Consider the following 21,425-nt stretch of genomic DNA (forward strand, 5'->3'; position numbering starts at 1 on the left):
CACTGTTTAGAGGCTACAGCCACATCACACAGTCAGAGGACAGAGGTCTATTCCTCAGTATACAACAATATCCCTAGGAACTTTGAGGTATTTTGAGACAGCCACTTGGAAGACAATTGCTTCTGTGGCAAGTCAAGTAAAATAAGGAGAGCAAGGCTATGATCATGCCACTTCACAGCAATGCATAAGTAGTCTCAAGTAGTCAACATTCTTCCTCTGCACTGAGCTAGGATGAAAGTTTTCACAGCTGTGTGATGAACTGTGTAGAGAAGCTGATGCAGCTGAAAAAAGAAAAGGCATCTTTTTAAACCCAGATCAGTTTACCAACCCAGATCAGTAACTAGTACAGCCACATGTGGCTGAAAGCACAAGAACAACAATTGCTTACTCTTCCACTGTGACTGAAAAGCTATCGGTCAAACTGCAGAAAAGCACATTGACATTCCTTTGCACTAATTTTGCAATGAAAATTAAATTAATATAGAAAAGCAGAAGGAGAAATTGACTGATTTGCAATACGTGCCAGAGAACCTAGCTCCCTGATGAGACATTTTCCACAAATATAGCACAAAACCAAGCTATTTGCACAAATTTTAGTTTCTGATATCCCTTTGTATGAAAAGAAAATTTCTAAAATAATTTATATTTCTACAGACCATCATGCTATTCAGCTCAGTAAAACTGAGTTGTGTTTTCATTTCTCTACACCTCTCTCACCCCCTGCCTCCAGCTACATCAAAAGAAAAAAACAACATTCAAACAACCCAAAGAGATCTGAAATATCGTTGCCACTAAAAGTTTGGGAGGGGCTTGCGGATGCGGGGCAGGGAGGTATGGAAGAAGACATGTTGCTCTAAACAAAACAGGTCAAAAAATTTCAACTCAACTCCAAAGTATGTAACACAATATAGCATTCAAATTATCCACATAAGAGTTTAGATATTACAATGTAAAAAGTCCCATAATCTCAACTCATAAGTGTTCACCAGGGATTACTCACAGCAGATTGTTCACATGAACATGATTTTTCAAACATGTTGTATATACAATGAAGCATAAAGATTACAGAAATGCATCTCTGGATTTCTTGGCTTCTTGAGTTGTTTATCATACAACTTAACTGCATTATGCCTAAGAGCCAAACAACCCTAAGGAAAAGTCTGTTTTTAATCAGTTCCACTCTTACAAGAAGTTGAAACTAAAGATTTTACCTATGTTCATCATTAACCTGTATGAACGTTAACCTATATGCTTGCCACCACTCTTGAACGGCAAGCCAGGAAGCTCCCTAACTTTGCTGACATAACAAAAGAGGTCAAAATAGCTACTGAAAAAAAGTATTACTTTCCTTTGAAGGTTAAGTTTGTAAAAATCAAAGCTTGATTTTTCAGCTTTAAATTTACTCCCGCTATTCACATTAGTGACAAGTCTATTCAAACAGAAAACATTTCCAAAATCCTGTCAGTCACACCAATCATGTAAAAGTTTAATCTCTGAACTGTATTTAACACCTAGTGTTCAAAGATCTTGAAATTAAGACTTTATAAGCAACCCAGAGAATCATAAAGTGGTCTGCTTTAAAGTACATTTTCAAGACTATCTTGATAGTAGTTCAAACTGAGAACATTGCTTCTAAATAAAATGCCTTATAATAAACAAACTACTCTGTTCAGCTTCTTTCAGGAAAAAACTTTTGTGACAGATAGTATAACTTTCATTTGTTTAGCTTACTGTTTGCATGTTGTAGTTTGTGTTTTGCTTGAAGAACATGACTACAGCACAAAGGAAAAGGTTTCCTTGTTCTGACTGCTGCCCACAGGATCAGGTAGAACTTCTGGAGGAAGGAGGAAGATAGTTTTTTTTCTTCCCAGGAGGAAGAGAGGATGCTCAGCTAGGGAAAGATTCTAGACCACAAACTAGAGAAAACTAGCTGTAGCAGGAAGCTAGCTGGCAGCCCAGAGCAAACCTGCAAAAAAGCCCCAGAAGCAACATACTTACTAGGGACCTTAAGATAACTATGTAAATTGCACAAGCCCTGGACGCTACTTAGAGGTGCTAAACAGACGAAGTGCTAAAATAGAGATCTGGTCTGCAAGGACATACTGAACAGAGCAAAAGACTTGTGCATTTAAATATCTAACAGTTCTGACTTCTGAAATGTACTTAAATCTTTTTTCTTCTTAAAAAAAATCATTAAATAAATGGAGTTGTCTTATTCTGGTTTCTTATTTTGCTTTATAGTAAAAAAAAATAGCTTTAAAAATACAAGCCTTGGCCTGCTCACTGTAAGGAAAAGGTGAGACAGTCTAATCTCCAAACTCTGACTGAGGTGATGTGGCAGATGTTAGTTAGACTATGGCAAAGCTTCTAAGATCATGTGAAAGTAAGACATGGCAAGTCTTCCAAGTTTCCATCATTTAAAAATAATATATAGCTTTTCTGAAACAAGAAGCTACAAGTTCCAAATAATGACAGAATGGATAAACTTTCTTTTTTTCTTGTAAACAGTAATTTTCAGTTCTTGCTTAACATTAAAAAAAAAAAAAAAAAAGCTGTTGTTCTCCCTACAATTTTCTGTTAACTTTCCCTTTCGTTACACTTAGGCAATGTTAACGCTGAAGCCAGAACAGACACAGGCAGGCTTCCTCTCAAAACTTTTAAGTGTCACTGTTAGAGGAAAGTCACATTTGAAGTACACATCTTAATTAACTTGAAAAGCTTAAATTTAACATGTTCTTGTTGCAGTTTTAGAAGTTTCAGTTTGTACTTGTTGCAGATATGCATCTCCAGAATGAACTGAAAGCATTTTGGTTAATGATTGAAAAAATAACCCCCTCAACTGGCATCTACTAGTTGGCATGTGTGCATGCTGGTGTTACTGCAAACAACCCTGTGATAAATCCTATGTTAAAATGAAATTATGCTGATCAATTCTATCATCACCTTCACATTCAAATCAAGCAGTCACTGCGGGTCCATGTTCAATTTAGGGAATGTACATACAATTTATAACATCTGCTAGAACATATGGAGTTACTGCCTCACATGTCTCTGTCAAGAGAATCACCTAACTGCTGTCACTATAGTAATTTGGTTTCCAGACCAATGAAAGCTAAAAGCCATTGATCCCAATTATTCCCTCATTTGTGTGGGCCACCTGAAGCTAAAATAATTAATTTTGCCAACTCCTATATGATAGGGTTTTAAAGGATGGAATTTCTCCTGAATTTAAACAAACAGACAGACCAAAGCACTAGCAGCTTTTTAATTTCAACTCCTTTACCTTTATGTGACAGGTTATACTATCTTTACAAGCTTCATAAGGTAAAATCTACAGATTAAGTATGCAAAGAATCAAATCCATGCATAAAGACTTCCAGATTTCTCAAGTCTTACTTCAATTTATTCAAGTAATCTGCATGAAGATCCAATTCAAAAGCAAAATACTGATCATAGCATCATCCCATAAACTACTAACCATATCTGTTTATTATACCTTCTTAAAAATGGGTTACCTGATAATGTTAATACAATAGATTTGTGTTATTTGGATTGATATTACAGTAGGGATATTTCAGTTTTTCCAGACAGTTAAAACTAAGTACACTAAACAATCACTAGTTTCCGACAGTGTCCTACAACATAAAGAACACCTGACCAGTTTTTCTTCAGTTCTACTACTCCCAAAGCTTATTCCAGAAAGAACTTTCTAAATTGTAAACATATTATCAACACTGGCATGGACAAAGCCATTAAAGCAGTCCAGGTACTCTTCCAAGTGTCCTTTTACAGGTTAGCAGGAAAAAAAAAATCATTCTCTCCAAAAGAAAAGGTATTTACTGTACAAATTCTGGCTTCTCTTCAGCATTACTAGCATGAACCAGAAAGCCAATCAAAACTGAAGTGTAAAGAAAAATGCAGTTAGCCATTGATTCTGAGGCTAAAGATATATATTCTAAGGCCAGTAATATTTCCATGTTTTAGCAGGTCTTTTAATACAAAAACTACTTACTTGTTAAAAAAAGGTTCAATGAGTTTTGATCTAGCAGACACATGGTTTTTCGGAGGACTGAGGAAGGAACCTGATGAAAGGAGAAGAAATTCAGTATGTAATAAGCAGCTACAGACAGTACTAAGGAGAAAGTTTAAAAAAAGACTACATAGGTACCTAGGAAATTAGCCATGGAGATAAAGCACAGTCCAGTAATGTAAGCATCATATCCTGCTTCGTGAAGTTGTTCAGAAGCTGTATCGTAACTTGGAAACCCTTCTGCACTTTCTGAGGACAAAAAATAATTTGTAAACACGTTATCACAGAAGTTAAAGGCAGCCCTGTATGCCTACCCACACATTTATTTTGTCAGAGCATAACATCATTTAGGTAAGTTTACATGATTTTCAGAATTTCTGAAAATTCCGAAGTTCTGACATTTCCGAAGTTCTGAAAAAAACAGAGGTTCTTTTGCATTTTTAAATAATAATAGGCTCCTACGATAGGAACTCCTTCCTATTAAAAAGCTATTAATCCACAGATCTACTTAGCCAAAATGGAGTACTAACGCAATGACAGCAGGATTCTCCACACAGCGTATTTTTTTCCTGACTGTCTTGCATTTAAAAGAACAGACACTCAGGCTAATTGAAAACTCTACTATTAACCTGTTTGGTAACCATCCAATTGACCTAGGGTCAGATTTTTCAAGGTATTTAAATGATGGAAGATGGAACTAAGTGATGAAAGGATGTCTTTATTGACAATCATGCTTGGTGTTTATGTGAAGACCTTGAGAAGTATCCCTTGAATCACCCCTGAAAGTGGAAACCTTGATAAGCACTTCCCTGAAGCATCTGAAAGTGCCCAAGTCTCAGTAACAGAGAAATGTGTGCACACCATACTTTTTTCTTTATCATTTAAATTTTTCCCACTCCCAACATCAAAGTTATTTCACATCTGTAGCTACTTCTCAACCTCTAGAAAGCCAGCTCATTTTCCTCTAGAAGTTATACTGAGACTAGGACTGGAAGAACAAAGTTAACTGTTTAAAAAGCCAGAATCATGACCCTTACTTTAAGGTACAGACTGAAAAGTTCTGTCAATAAATCAAATCAATAAATTAAGTTCCGCTTAATTTACTGCATTCAACCTAGCAAAAGAAGCTAAAACAATGATGAAACATACCCAGGATTTAAAACAGTGATACAGAAATACTAGCATAACTTATACAATGGAAATATGTAAGCATATATAGTTGTTGTATTTTGTAAAATGAAACTTGAATCCAAATTTTATATATAAAACTAGAGTAGCAAAACATCAGGCCTTTTTTCAGATGAGCCCTTGTAATATTTATTGAAAAAAATAAAGTTGTCTGAGATTCAGACAACGTTAAGCTATACTGGCTGAGCTGAAAAGGACATTTCCTAGTGCTTCTTTTTTTTTTTTTTTTTTTAATAGATACATATCCAAAAGAAAACACAAATTAACAGTTAATGAAAGTATTCTAGTATTTTTAAACATGCTTTGCTTTGGATATTCTGAACTACATCAATCATCTTTGATTAAATATTAACACTTCTGAGTCAGTTAACCGTTATGGTCATACTTTGCTCAAGAAAAAAACCAAAACTGGTAAAATTATTATTGTACATTACATCAGCAAAACGTAGCACCTGACAGCTGCCAAATTATGTTACATCCTGAGAAGCAGCTACAGAGGACATGCCACTAAAAGGTCTGCACGCAATTACCGTAGACTCCATATGCATGGTACCAGTTAGGTCTAGGGACCAAAAGCTCCTGCTCATTGTCCAAGACGACTGTAGAATATCCATCTTATTATCTCTCCTGTTACTACAGCTTAAGTGCATCTGCTCTGCACAAGCAGCAATATAAAAAGTATCACTCATCTTGTTTTTGATTAAGCATTGAGACTTTCCCTTTCAACACACTCTACTGTTCAGTATCGCCCTCTCTTTTCTAAATCAGCAGCTTAAGCAAAATTCCAGAACCTTGAGATAAGCTTGCCCTTTGATTAAATATCCTTTTGTTCACCTCAAAGCAAAGAAAGCTCTAAAGGAACTTTAGTAATTTGTAGAACACATATGACTAGTCACTACTGTGTAAGTTTTCTTGGTTTTGTTTGTCCAAGTGCCTATTAGAGTACTCTGGATTTGATCTGAAGGACAACAATCGCCAAATGAAACAGCTTTAAAACAATTTCAAGTTACTCATCAAAAATCAACCTAAAAAACCAAAATGCCATCATTAGAAGATGACGACACTGCTGTTCACTGAATAAATCCATTCTTCCATTATCTGAAATAAAGTGGAAGGATTCCTACTGACTTCCACTAATAGTTATATTTAGGACTGCACTATCCCTATCATCAAAACACTAAGTATTAATAGGGGAATTTACATTTCAGACCAAGAACAAAAATAATCAAAACACTTTCTTTCCTCTGAAAGAGGAGAACACTTCAGAAATAAGACCATTTTGATATAGCCTTACCAACTTTAGGAGGGCTGAATGGAACCTCTTTCAAACGCTTTTCCAGTTCCGCAAGGGATGTATTATTAATGATCTCCTGCAAGAAAAGACACTATTAACTGCCAGTGCCAAGCACGTTTTCCCTGGAAAACGAAATCAAATAGGATAAAATGAGTATTTACTGTTGCCACCTTGTGTTCTCTAAGGATTTATACAAAGCCTCATTTCAAAATCATACACCAGAGAAGTCTGTCAAGACAAGTTTTAAACAGTTAACTGGCCTCACTTGGAACATAATGAGTCACAAGCATTTATTAGCACTCTTCAGAATTCTTGATGATGAATTATGCCAAAGTAATATTTCTATTTGAATCTGGTTCCATGCATGGTACATGGCAAGGGAAAACACAGCACAAACAGCAAGGCAAAATATCCTAAATAGCGATCATAATGGTTGAAGACATTCAAGGTGATTATTGAAGTGTGCTTGCTGACTGGACATTCTTGAATAGTTTTGTAAGTGTAAATACTGCTGATTTAAAGTAATACAAAGTGAAAGAAGCCTTACAATCAGAAAGCTGCTCCTACACTTCAGCTTAGCTAAAGTGAATGCAAACTAATGAATAAGTTGCATTAGTGAATCTATATACGCGTATGTAAGATGTCACAAAAAGGTATACGGATTATTAATTTCTTCAAACCAAACTTCTTGAGTGCACCCTCAATAAGTTTGCAGATGACACCAAGTTGGGCGGGAGTGTTGATCTGCTGGGCGGTAGGAAGGCTCTACAGAGGGATCTGGACAGGCTGGATCGATGGGCCGAGGCCAATTGTATGAGGTTCAACAAGGCCAAGTGCTGGGTCCTGCACTTCGGTCACAACAACCCCACGCAGCGCTACAGGCTTGGGGAAGACTGGCTGGAAAGCTGCCCGGCAGAAAAAGACCTGGGTGTGCTGGTTGACAGATGGCTGAACATGAGCCAGCAGTGTGCCCGGGTGGCCAACGGCATCCTGGCCTGTATCAGAAATAGCGTGGCTGGCAGGAGCAGGGAAGTGATCGTCCCCCTGTACTCAGCACTGGTGAGGCTGCACCTTGAGCACTGTGTTCAGTTTTGGGTCCCTCGCTACAAGAAAGACATTGAGGTGCTGGAGTGTGTCCAGAGAAAGGCAATGAAGCTGGTGAAGGGTCTAGAGCACAAGTCTTATGAGGAGCAGCTGAGGGAACTGGGGCTGTTTAGCCTGGAGAAACGGAGGCTGAGGGGAGACATTATCGCTCTCTACAACTGCCTGAAAGGAGGTTGTAGCGAGGTGGGTGTCAGTCTTTTCTCCCAAGTAACAAGTGATAGGACAAGAGGAAATGGCCTCAAGTTGCAGCAGGGGAGGTTTAGATTGGATATTAGGAAAAATTTCTTTACTGAAGGGGTTGTCAGGCATCGGAACAGGCTGCCCAGGGAAGTGGTGGAGTCACCATCCCTGGCAGTATTTAAAAGACGTGTAGATGTGGTGCTTAGGGATATGGTTTAGCAGTGGACTTGGCAGTGCTAGGTTAACAGTTGGACTAGATGATCTTAAAGGTTTTTTCCAACCTAAATGATTCTATGATTCTTCAAGCTCTTAATCAAATATACTTTGTCAATCAGTACAATGGAAAAAACATGCAGAATCAATAGCAAGAGAAAACAAAAAATCTTACACAATCTTTCTTAAAGTTGCCTGAAATTTTTGAGGACCAAATTTCCTTTGGTTCTAAATCAAGACAGCTGTTTACAGTTATCACTAAGTCTGCAGTCTGAAAAGTTATCAAGAACTCAGTACATCAACAAGCTTAAATGATGCATTATATTGGCATCCCAAAGCACCATTTGATAACAGTAGCCTAAAACCCAAACACCTACTGTAGAAACTACAAATATCAACATAACTGTACAAAACATAAAACTTGTGCAGGATCATTAGTTTCAGAATATAAAAGCCTCTATTCTTACTACAGTAGTATGCAAGACAAACCTGAAAATATCTACTAAGTACATTTTAATGAGGTTTTCTGTTATGCAATGCTGTAGTCAGAGAGGTATGCAGAAAGATATATGCTGCTTCATCAGCATATTTTTTAATTAATTCATTCCAAAGGCACATAGGAAAGCAAGAGAGTATGATCCCTCATCACAATAATTCTTTGGAAGAATAACACTCACATTGCAAGAAGTTTTAAGAGAAACCTGTAATTTTTTTCTCCAGCTGACTACCTACTGAACAGCAGGCCACAATAAAGCTTAATGATGATGTTCAAGTATCTTCTTCTAGACAAATCTAAGTCATCAGTCACAATATTCTAAAGCTTTGACTATACAAGCAGCTTCCAGGTCCTATTTGTTCACAAATAACGCTTTTTTTCCTCCTGAGGAGACATGCAGTCATGTGCTAATTTACAAGACAGAAAATCTGCTAATCACATTTTTAAGTAGAAAAAAACTGTACATATTTTGGAATTTAAAGCTGCTAAGTTACCTTAAAACTGCAACAAACACAGAAGTCACTTTTATAAAAGTAAAAACTTGTATTCTAAAAATTCGTAAGTCTAGATAAGGGGTTAAGAAAAATCATTCTTTTATGAAAAAGGAGCATCACAGAAAACATTGTTAGACATTTTTCTCTAAAAATAAATCATGTGTTTCAATACACACTTAATGCAAACTTGTATCTTCAAATCATTCTATAATATTATATTAATTTACCTTAAAAGGTTGTGTACTTGCCATCAGTTTAGTATCCAATAGCCTAGAAACAATGCAAGAGCTAAATAAGTTGAAATGGAAGAACATCCATTTTGCCAAATCCTCAAAAACGTTTTGGTGTATTAGCCGGGAAACAGCAGTTTCACCCTACTAAAACATTACTCTCAGATCTTAGAGCAGCCAAAACACTCCTTGGCTTTGTTCAACATGAAGAAAAAGGACAGCAACTAAGCAATAGCGAGAGATGCAAACAATAAGTAGCAAATAAATCTTGTTCCAAATGTAGTGCAGATTCAAAACACCAAACCTAATGCCAAAAGCAAGTGGGTAGCAAAGCTGCATCTTTTGCCAAGAAGTAGAACAACAGCTTTACTCTTCTGAAAAAGAGATGCTACAGAATACTTTAAAAACTATATTTATCTAACTTGTTCCCATTTTTATTTCCAGTAGCAGCTAGGTTACAAGGCTAGGACAAACAATATCAGCTTGCTAAAACAATACTAGAACAGTTGAAAGTTTGAACTAAGAACTTACCGGGGAAAGACACATGATGTTACCTCCTTGAACTCACTTAGGTCCTAATTTAACATTTAACCGGAAGATAAAATCCAAATAAGTTAACTGTTTATCAGTCTCAAGATGACAGATAGCAGTAGCTACAATTATCCAACTGGATTCTAAAACTGAGACACAGTGACTGAACTCTCACCTCATAAGAGATGTATCTGCCAGCATTACCATAAATACAACCCGCAATCACATAGAACTATAGACTAATTATTTCTGATTTGTCTGTGATTCGTAAGAGAAATGTTCTATCACCTCCAACACCCTATCCTATTATACAACCCAGACTACCTCTAATTCCAGCTGTGCTAACAGTTCTACTTAAATGTTCCCATCATTTAATATGCCAATGAAATATAAGCAGTCAGTCCAGGTGGACAGCTGACTGCCTACAGGTTTAGATATTCCAAGTGTCAAAAGCACAGGAACAACTGACAACTGCTTATGTTCCAACACTGTCCAAACAGGTCCCAGACTTCTTCTCCCATCTCATAAGCAAGTCTTTCCCATAACACCCACAAACCTTTGAGGATTTCAAGTAATATAACCATCATGCGGGCCATCCTTCCAATGAGACCTTTGGCTTCTTCAGACAATGTCCTCAGTGCCAATACATTGCTTAGTTTAACTAAATTGTTAGACTATCGCAGTCATGAACTGTTCGACTGCCCTACTGCAGTCATGAAAGTATGCTCCCTCCTATTATTCAGACATTCCACCTCTTTACCCCAACAAACATCATCCTGCTACAAGATTTCTTATCATTCTGTTAATTGTACTATTACATGAAAACATGTATTCCCATTTTGTAAACTACAGGGGGAAAAGTGCCACACAATAATGCTAAAGCTCCAAATCAGTATCTTAACAAGTCAGTTAAATTTACCTGCCATTATCCAAACAGTTTCTGAAGGACTAAGAGATATGAGCAGAAACCACAATTCAATTCCAATGTTTAATTTGAACATTTAAAAAAATGTAAAGGAGCAGAATTCAATCCAACTAAGCTTTCTACATGAAGATTTAAGAAAATAATGCAATAGCCCAGAAGTAGCAAGTGTTCTTTTTAAAATACTTTTCTGTAGACTGTCATATGCTTCCATTCACAAGAAAGTTTGGAGATAAGACTCAAGACAAATACATTAAGGCATTTTTTTCATCATCTCAAAGTTCAGAAGATTACTTACATCAGGTAGGGGACAATAGAACTGGTGTATGGTATGCATAACATCCAGTAGCATATTGTGCCCAATAACAAGCTTGCCCTGTGAAAAGAACATTAAATGTTAGTTACACTTCCAATGACAGCCATGGCAAAGGCCATATGTGAAAAGCACCTACCCCAGATGCTAGCCAAGGGCAACTGGGAACAAATACAAATCAAACTTCCACATTCACTCTCTGCCTGCCCCACAGACTCCTCCATCCTCTCAGAGCACCCACTCCTTTTTCCTCTAGTCCCAACCACTTATCACAGCCCTCAGCAGCAGCTTGAAATGTTGAGAAGATGCACTAGAACAGCTACTTACAACCTGGTTTCCAAATGTAATCTATTTAAGATTGAAGTCAAGTGATTTCTCAGTCCTTTTAATTTACAACTTGTACAACAACTCACAATATATTCTTTACGTTTGTAAATACATAATAGTTATTAGGGGCATGATCTGGCTTCTCACAGTGCAGAATCTTTCATGGCAGATGTTGTACAAGCAAGTTCCTTCTTGAAAAAGTACAAGAAATTTTTTGAACATTAACTTTGATTCATTTGACATGACAACCTTTTCAGCTTCCCTGCATCCTCCATTTGCTAAAGAAAACAATATGCATACGTATTTTTTTTTCTACACAGCAGGCTGATAACAACTACATTAAAATAATTGGGCTGAAGGTGACAGATGTAAAACTATAGACTATTTTAACTATGTAAATAGAAGAGAACCAGATGACCTTCTCTGATTAAGCCTTTAACTGCCAGGAAAAAAAAACAAAAAAAAAAAAAAAAAAACAAAAAAAAAAAAAACAACAACACAAAAAACCAAAATCAACAATCTTTTCAGGACAGAGGAGAAAAGCCCTCAAAGCTTAGTTACTTAAGAGAATCTTGTTAAGAGCCCTAAGAATGAGGTTGTTCATGTCATTAGTTTAAGAGTTTACTTAACCTACCATACTCAACCATTGTAAAACATGAAGCAACATCAACTGAACAAAAAACAAAAAAAAAAAAACCAAAAAAAGAAGCTACTTTAACTTGTATTTCATCTTGTCTTCCAAAATGTTACAGCAAAAGAATTCTTTGATTTTTTTTTTTTTTCTTACAACCAAAGGTACATTAAAAATCATGTTAACTTACAGAATTAGCAATGGCATGAACTACTCTGGAAAATCCTACCGCATCATTCAATTCTTCCTGTAAGCAAATATTCTGACATTAGTGAAACATAAATACAAATATTGTCAAAACTGTACCTGCAAACTGGCAGACACACCAGTTTGGCTCAAACTGTTTCTCAGACGTAGCCAAGAACAGACCACAGAGGAAATGCCAGTATTTGGAAGATACACGAGTTCAAAGCAGGATGCTGCTGACAGAATTCCACTGCTACAGGTAGCTCTAGTTCACTGTACAGTAGGAGAAGTCACAAGCTATTGTGGTGGGTTGACCCTGGCCAAAAGCCAAACACCCACTCTGCCTTTTGTTCACTCCCCTTTCCCAGGGGATAGAAGGAAAAAAAAAAATTTCAAAGGGAAGGCAAAAAGACTTGTGGATCAATAGGATCAATACAATGACAGTTTAGTAAGAAAAGAAAAGCTGCATGCACAAGCAAAGCAAAACCAGGGATTCATTCATCACTTCCCATCAGCAGGCAGATGTCCAGCCACTTCCCAGGAAGCAGGGCCTCAGCATGCTTAAAGGTTGCTTGGGAAGATAAACACCATAACCACAAACTCCCCTCCCAACCTCTTGACCACCCCCCCCAGCCTACTTGCTTTTGGAGGAGGGTGGAAGAGAGAGAGAAAGCCTTGACACTGTGCAAGCGCTGTTCAGCAGTAGCCAAAACACTTTTATGGTATCAACACTGTTTTAGCGACAAATGCAAAGCACAGAAACACATGGGCTACTACGAAGAAGTTAACTTCATCCCAACCAGACCAATACAGCTGTACTCAGTTCATTGTCAATATGTCAATATTGTCAATCTTCAATAGAGCTCAACAGCTATTAGACTGCAAACAGCTCAAGAAGATATTAAAATTAAGCTACATACCTTCAGCCATATTTTTTACATACATTGTCATAAGATGCAACAGGTTGAATCCTGACTGTTATTTCTATTAAATCAGATTGTATTTTTATGCTGACATTGAGATTGGGGAAGAAACATTCTTCACTATTTATATAAACAAAAATAAGAAGAAATATTATACAACTACAATATTATATAATGTGAGTTACACATTTTAAACTGACTCAGATTGGCTTGGGGGGGGTGGGGGAATCTGACCACAGCATCTGTTTTAGTTTCTCTTAAAGAATTTGTAACAGATTTTTCTTCTTCAGGTCTAAGGAAGTAATTTCTGCCTTGCGTTATCTGTCTTTATCCAACCAGAAGTGAAACTCAATAAAAACATTCACTGTTACTTTAGTTCAGCTCTGAATGCCACTAGTCAGAGTAATACACCTATAAAGACTGCTTCAGAAAAATCTACTGTAGTAGTAAATTATCCCTAACTTGCCTTTTGGAAAAAGAGATGTCACATTTGTTGAGGTCTCTGTTAGGTATCTCTTTCCCTCTTAAGGGGCACCCTGCATGCAAGTATTATTTGCTCCACCCAGACTGACTTTGTCTTGAAACATGTAAGCACAAATCACAAGAGTGTAATTAAGAATTCCCACAATTCAAGTCTTATGACTTCTTCAAACTTGACTCAGAGTCAGTAAGCAAAAATATCAAGTCCCATAAACAACGATAAGAGTGCCTGAATATACCAGACATGACCTTCCAGTCAACTTGTTACTACAGTAGTCGCTTGCAGTACGTTTCTATCAAGAAAAGTCAGCTGACATATTAGTAGTACAGGACATTTTAACTCGGACAACTAAGAGCAAGCAAGTTCTGTAACAGAGTACTACTCCAAGGACAGACTGTGAATCCAAATAATGTGAAAACTTGCTTGAGAATTTCTGCAATACTTTTTGCAATTACTATTGTTATACAGCACTAATAAATGCAATAAACTGGTGTTTCCTTTTACTAAACCATGCTTCTCTGATAGAGCAGATTCATACATGGAAGAATTCACTGCTCCAGAATATTGGTTCAGTATTCTACAATTACTCATTCTTTAAGATTTTGTACTGTCTTGCTACTCTTCTTGCTCTATTGTAAAGCCTAAGTCATCTGGTAGAATCTGGAGGATCAATTTCAGACAATAGCCACAGCCAAACAAAAGCAAAATATTACCAAACCCTATCACACAATTTTGCAGAGCTGATTGAAGTCATAGATTATCCCCCTCCCTCTTTTCACGTAAAGTAATGAAATGGAACTTACTTACCTGTTCTTTTGCTTGTTTCTGCTGTTCTCTTCTTTTTCGTTCTTCTTCGTTTACCTTGCTAATAACAATATATCTCTCCTTCTAAAATAAAAAATGTATAGTTTGACGACTGACCCTGAGAAGTTCATATTTAAGACCACTGCAAGTTTCTGTAAATTCACATTGTAAAGAAAATTAAGTCATACCTCAGCAGCAGTTACTTGGCAACATGACTGTTTCTATTGTAAGCACCACTTTATCACCTACTCCCAAAAGCCTACATTAGAAAGCTGCATTAGATTCATCCACCAAACCTAACTTTTATTAAATCCACTTTTTACTTCTGAGGAAAGGCTATCAGCATCTCCTTGCAAATAGTGGATTTCAAGTATCTTTTGAAGCAGAGATTTGTGCTGGCAAGTGGAGGATACAGCATGTGATGCCACTATTTCTCCTCTAAGATCAAGATCTACTTTTCATGAATACTGAACATCAGATGCACTACACCTTAAAATACCTTTCAGTATCCTTTTAAAAATATAATAATAACATTATGCCACACAAATACATGCTTACACTTCATATGTTGGTCAGATTTAATGTTTAGAAACTAATTCATTGCGTTCCATTTAAAATGTTTTGCATTTTGCATAACAAAGCTCAAGTTAGATCTACAAGTTAGGAGAGTTGGTAAAATCGAGAAATACAATTTCCTTTAAAGAGAACAGATGTTACAGGTAGTAACATGCCTAGTTACCTTATCTGACTCCAGAGTTTCAACATGGATACCTTTTGGATACCTACATCAAAACAAATGAAAAGTAAAAATAAGTAGTTATTAATTTGGCATTTAGCATATTGAAACCACAACAGTGATTCGGTAATTTCATGTTTCATTATTCCTATAAGTCTTAAGTGCAAAAGAACTATTAAAAGTTCCTTTTTAATTTAAAATAATGGAAAATTTGAAGCAATAGGCTAGTTAAATTGGCCTCCTTAAGTTACCTAACAGTAACTAGCACTAAAATGTATTTTCTTATGCAATTTCCCATCCTATTGCTGTGGAACCTATAGCTTCTTATTTTAGTACCATTACAAATAAACATCATCTACATATTTCATCACAATGTAGAATCTCTCCTTTCAAGAAATCCAAAACCAAAACACTGGTGAGAAAGCTCTCATTTACTTGCAGCCACAAGACAACTTCTTTGGTGACTGCATGCCTTTAATATGTCACTTATTCTAGGATTTATAAACATCCCTGAACTTCCTGCTAACAGTAAGCTTTAATATGAAATATTAATACAAATGTCATTACCTCTGCTACAGGGTTGCATCACTCTACCACAATCACAGTTAATTACCAAAGTACTACCATACACAGAACCACAGAGCATCCAACCGATAGCAAGGTCAGAGAATATTGTCTTTCACTGCTTAACAAGTAGATATTACTCTGCTCTTCCCATTATAATAAACTAACCACAATTATATAACCACTGCAGAACCAGCATGTTTCCTTCGTCCTCTGGCTACTACTAAAACTAGTACTAGAGAACACACACTAGAATACTACTGTGTCCTCTCCACCCTGACTTCTCACACAATTTTGAAACTAGACCTCACTTTCAAGCTGTTTCATGTCACAGACCTTGGATGCATCAAAACACTATTGCACAACAGAACACTTCAATAGAGAAAATTACCTGTGAAGAGTTCAGGACACAAGGCCAATCAATAACCTCACTGTTTTCTGCTTTAATTATCTCCATGCTGACTTCACAATTTTGCTTTCTCTCGCCAATATACACACACAGTGTGCACAGCTGTATACGCATAAAGCAACACAGCTGAATGTTAAAAAAAAATACAATTCATGAACACACTCTTCCATCCACCGAAAGAAGATGCAAGATTAAGCGTCAGACAAAGATAACACTATGTGCTACTGGAAGCTGTAGATATTCTATCAATATATTAAAAAATTCACACAGAAAAATTCTTGAAAACACCTCTCTTTTTTTCAGATCAGTTCTCAAGCTCACTTCTTGAGATTGCATTTCATAGAGAGAAGCTTTATTTTATCCACTTCCAGTGTAACTGAGTGCCAGATACTGTTGCAACACCAAATTAACTAAATGTACAAAAAAAGATTTCCACTGTATTTTCCACATTTTACTAGTGCAATCAGAACAATGAAAATCTCATCTCAACAGCCTTACAGTTTCTCCTAAGGCATTAAGAGATATATTTAGGCAAAGATGAGGGATAAAGTAAGCCAAGAAAGAAGAGAATTACTACTAGAATTAGGATTTTTAAGTCATCAAAACACTTATCCTTGGCACCTAACAGAAAACTATAAACATACCAGTACCTACAAAAGAACTAGTAGTTTTTCAAGTAAAGCCCACAATCTGTATAAGGACATGCACTTTCTGTTCACTAAAAACCCGTCAAGTTGCATTTGTTACTTAATTCTAGGCTGTGCTGTCCTATTCACAGATTTTAGGTAGGAATATTAAAGTAAATACTAAGCTTTAAAATATTCTAATGAATCATCACAAACCAGTTTAATGCAATTTATCTTCAGAACATTATAAAAGTCTGCTCTTAAAGGAAACAAAAAATCTAAATGAATCACCTCTGAGGTTAAGTAGATCAGATCTTACCCAGATTTCTTATAAGAAATACTAAAAAATATACAGTAAGGCAGTATTACCAGTAACTTACTTCCAGCTCAAGGTCTGATAAATTAATTTCCTCTGAAATCTAAAATCAAAAGACATTTGTGTTACTAACACTCCTGTTACAAAAGTGCTTCAAAGTAATAATGCTCAGTTAAAGCCAGCTCCATGTTCATTTGTAGAAAGATTTTTAAAGTATAAGTCACTGCTACCAGAACCTATAGGCTTGGAAGGGTTTTACTGAATTCTGACGTTCAGTTGTCAAGCTGTAAAGGCATTTACACCATTTTGTAGAATTATCCACATACCAGCTCGTAAGCAAATATTCTGTAGTCATGATTACTGAACATAGATACAGAGATGTTACCTTACACCCAGCTTCATAATGTTCTAGTATTTCTAAATTTTATTTTTTTTTTTTAATAATTTTTTAAATAACTGCACTCTCCAAACATCTGGACTCCAAAGCTGAATAGACTTTGGGAAGGAGACCTACTAAAAACAGTTTCAATACATAGTGTCAACTCTGAATAACCAATAGCTCAATAGGTTTGAGAAATCTGTTTATAAAATCCATAACCGAGGTTTATGGAGCACTTCAGCAATAGCAAAAGGAGGCTCACATATGCAAGACGCTTCTTGGCTATACTTAAATATGTTGTCACTACATGCAGAAGTTATGGCTCATAAAGCAGAGTATGACATCCACATAAATTACCATGTTTTCTCAACCTGCAGAGATTAGTCAAATGTAGATTTTGCTACAGTTAACCCAAATAAAGATGTTGTTCTTCTTTGCCAATCCCCTAACTCTATACAGCCAAAATAAATGATTTTTTTAGAAGATATGTAATTTCAGAAACTGACCCTGTGCATGGCTCCAGTTCCAAACTTTCATTTTCTTCATTCTTTAATAAGTCTTCTATCTGTTCCCTGGAAGAAATAGATGATTTGCTTCTATATCTACTGTTTTCTTTTTATGATGTTTACAGCTCTCCCCAAAAGACAAGAAAACACTTCATAACAAAGAGAGAACTATTTCACAACTACTGAACTAGTAAAAACAGCTTCAACATATGAACATGTCATTATCGTTTATGTTTTAGTTTCAACAACATCAGAATATTAATCAATTTTACTTACACTACTTTCTCAATGAATTTTTTCTGATCTTCGGGAATTGTTACAGGACACTTTGCGGCATTAGGAGAAACGTATGACAGAGATCCTGCACCATTGGCCTGAGAACGTTTTTCATCATACTGTTCCCTTAGCTGTCTTTCTTCTTCCTGATTTAAATATGGAATTCCTGAGAGAGAGAGAAAGAGAGAGAGATTTAAAAGCTCATCATAATTAGAGACAAATTAGGGATGTATGATTTAGCAAAGACTTATTACTAACCAAGCATTTGCCAGTGTTACACCTCTGAAGGCTCAAAACATATCCTTCCCTTTCAGTCGTCTGTTCTAGACCCCATTCTTTATCTGTGTCTATACAGGCTTCCTTCTAGCACATGCCAGATTAGCTGGTACCATTGGACTCTTAAGACCTATATGCCTCATCTGCACAAGGCAGGAGCTTGAGGACTGCAGAACTGTAGATCACAATCACAAAAATATTTAACACTCCTCTTCCTTGCTATCTGTATCACTTTAATAATGGACTGCAGCAGCACTTATTACAATGCACTGATACCTTTTCTAAAATGTTACTACTGATCCATTACACAGCTACATAACTTCTTTTTCTATCTATTTATGTTTAGCCACCAAAAAAAATAAACAACCAAGCACTCATCTAAATAGGAATTCTATTCTGTTGAATCTATACAATGAATTTTTGGAAAGGGAGTAACTATCAGCACAATTATAGATCAGGTAAGAATAATTCTAAGAACTTCATTATGTGTTAAGAGAGTATCATGAATGGCTGCCTTTTTGCAGAAAATGAAGAAAGATGTCATCATAAATTTTGCAGACACTGAAAGAAAGAGAAAAAAACAACAACAAAACAACTCACCGTTGCGAAAAACTTTATTAAAATCAAATCCTTGGTTTGCTAAAAAATCTATACTTGAACTCTGCAACAAAAGAAAATAGCTTTATAATTGGCAAGAGTATCTGTGGCATAAAAAGATCAATTCAGTTATTTTTACAATTTTAAAGAAATTATATGAAGTCCAAAGTCAAGAGCGACCAAGTTTGTGACCCTGAAGAAGCCACAGAGAGTTTAGGCTATGCTACTTTTGCTATTTATTTTCAACTTCCATAAAATACAAGAACAATAAATACACTAAAGGGATAAAGCTGAAAGAATGAGCTATGTGGAGAAAGGAAACTAAAGAAAGCAAAATGTAGTTCAGGAGAACAAATCTGAGAGCAGAAAAATGCCAGCGATAGCCTGGGAAGCAGTGAAAGTCAGATAAGCAGCTGGGAATAAAGGATCAAACAGAAAAAGCAAGGGAGCAGGAAGTCAGACAAGAAGGGGGGGGGGGGGGGGGAGAAAACAAAACAAAAAACAAACAAAAGAAAAAAAAAGAAAGAAAAGAATCATCTTGCCAGGTTTGGAACGTTATCTCCAATTCCAGAAACCACACAATGTAATGTGTGACAAGATTTAAAAACTGAAGTCAAAGATATTCCCTTAGAGCTCATTTTTAGGGATTGCTCTTAACTGATGCTTATTTCTTTTATAAGAAAAAAAACCTGAAACTTATGTTTTTCTGCCTTTTAAGCTGTTAAAAGAACCAACCACTTCTCCCTCTGCAATGATGTAGAGTCTTCCTGGAAACATTTTTTGGAAGTTTGCTGCAGGTGTACCTTAACCAAACAAAATCAAACTTGTTTTTCTACTAACCTGACAGACAAACTTGACATCTGGTGAACTTCTGTTAAAGGGTTTTGGAAAAATATAGAAATTAAATGACTTCATTACATACCTGTGAAAAAGATGAGTTGCATGTCAGTACAGCTTATCACTATTACTTTGCAAATTCCTCAATTAAGAAAACAAGGAATAAGAGAATAACATACTTTTCTTCTGTGTGATCATATTTAAAAGTGCAAAGGCCAAACTGAAAGAGCAAAAAATCCATGGAATGCTGGAAAGGAAAGGAAAACTTTGCATGAGAATAAAAATCGTACACATTTAAAGAAAATTGGGGTGCATCCACAATAAATATGATTTTGCTGTATTTCAAATTAAGCAAATCTGAACCTTCTTAACCAACGTTTGTTCTGTTGGTAATTTTTACATAAATACACCAGAGTTTTTCAACTAGTTTTCATCCCCATTTAATCATCTTACAATTGCCCAAAGATGATTTGTAGCATGCACTTCCATTCCGTAAACAGACAAGAACTGAGGGAAGTCCCATCTCTCTCCACCTGTTGCTCACACACATGAGATGCTGCACCTAAAGCAGCTGTCAGTCTCCTCCTCAACATTCATTTACATTCCCCATAGTGTGGGAGCAGGGTGTGAGGGACACTGGCTGTATACAGTTTTCAAATACACATAATAATACATTTAATATTCTTCTAACTCATGTGGCTAACAGTGGATAATGTGATAGATGTACTAGCATAGTCACTAGGCACTTTATCATCATGTCCTCTAGTATTTCACAATTGTTGGATCAATATTGGAAATGTTTTTAACACCACTGCAAGTGTACAAGAAAATAAAAAAGCACTGTGGTCTCATTGAAAGACTCATTCCTCCTGAGGGCCAAACATCCATTTTAAGCACAAAGAACACACAGAATTATTCAAGACTATCATAGAGAAAAAATAATGGGTGGCAGCAGGACATAGAAAATTAGTTCTCTTGAGTATAAAGATCAAAAATAACAATAATCAAGTTAATTTATTATCTGGTAAAAGTTAAGTTTTAAGAAGGTGACAACAAAGAATTTGGGGCTGGCTTCTAATACACCAGACCTCTTACAATGAACAAGAGAGACTCACTGTGCCTGCAGAGCCTGAACTGTCAGCTACCCTGAAGCACTCAAAGGCTCGTATTCATCCAGGTGAACAAAACATGGCATCCTCTAGCTTCTTGGATGCTCTTCAGAGACTGATCTCTACTTTTATTGTCTCCTTCAGTGTTCGGGGGGGTTTCTTTTTTTTTTTTTTTTTTTTTCTTTTTTTTCCTTCTTTTTTGGTGGTTTCTGGTGGGTTTTTTTTTTTGGTTTGTTTTTTTTTTTTAGCTACAGCCTCCTCCCCAGTTTTTGCCATTTGTTGTCCTAGTTTCTCAGTAGGAACACTAACTAGTCATTCCCTCATCCTGCAATGTCTCTTAACATAACATTAGTAAACAGTGTTTACTGTCTCTTTGGACACTTCAGGAAAGAGCATGTGCTGAGATGCTTAGGATTTTTCTCTTTTCTGATTCCCTTCTCTTATGGA

The 21,425-nt window shown here is 36.2% G+C and overlaps 1 protein-coding gene across 4 annotated transcripts in view; it reads right to left on the reverse strand.

Annotated features, from left to right (window-relative positions):
- PARN (poly(A)-specific ribonuclease) overlaps nt 1-21,425 on the reverse strand; it is a 62,460-nt gene that overhangs the window by 38,878 nt on the left and 2,157 nt on the right. For all 4 annotated transcript variants that reach the window (XM_030002163.2, XM_030002165.2, XM_030002164.2 and 1 more), the window contains exons 4-18: nt 20,049-20,116; nt 19,873-19,954; nt 19,036-19,096; nt 18,160-18,325; nt 17,884-17,949; nt 17,063-17,101; nt 15,087-15,129; nt 14,351-14,431; nt 12,144-12,200; nt 10,981-11,058; nt 9,761-9,804; nt 9,227-9,269; nt 6,513-6,588; nt 4,169-4,279; nt 4,013-4,082 (exon numbers count right to left, since the gene is read on the reverse strand). In XM_030002163.2, the coding sequence (XP_029858023.1) occupies nt 4,013-4,082; nt 4,169-4,279; nt 6,513-6,588; nt 9,227-9,269; nt 9,761-9,804; nt 10,981-11,058; nt 12,144-12,200; nt 14,351-14,431; nt 15,087-15,129; nt 17,063-17,101; nt 17,884-17,949; nt 18,160-18,325; nt 19,036-19,096; nt 19,873-19,954; nt 20,049-20,116 (1,085 nt within the window). The remainder of the gene's footprint in view (nt 1-4,012; nt 4,083-4,168; nt 4,280-6,512; nt 6,589-9,226; nt 9,270-9,760; nt 9,805-10,980; nt 11,059-12,143; nt 12,201-14,350; nt 14,432-15,086; nt 15,130-17,062; nt 17,102-17,883; nt 17,950-18,159; nt 18,326-19,035; nt 19,097-19,872; nt 19,955-20,048; nt 20,117-21,425) is intronic.

Source organism: Aquila chrysaetos, chromosome 25, assembly GCF_900496995.4.
Source record: "Aquila chrysaetos chrysaetos chromosome 25, bAquChr1.4, whole genome shotgun sequence".
NCBI lineage: Eukaryota > Metazoa > Chordata > Aves > Accipitriformes > Accipitridae > Aquila > Aquila chrysaetos.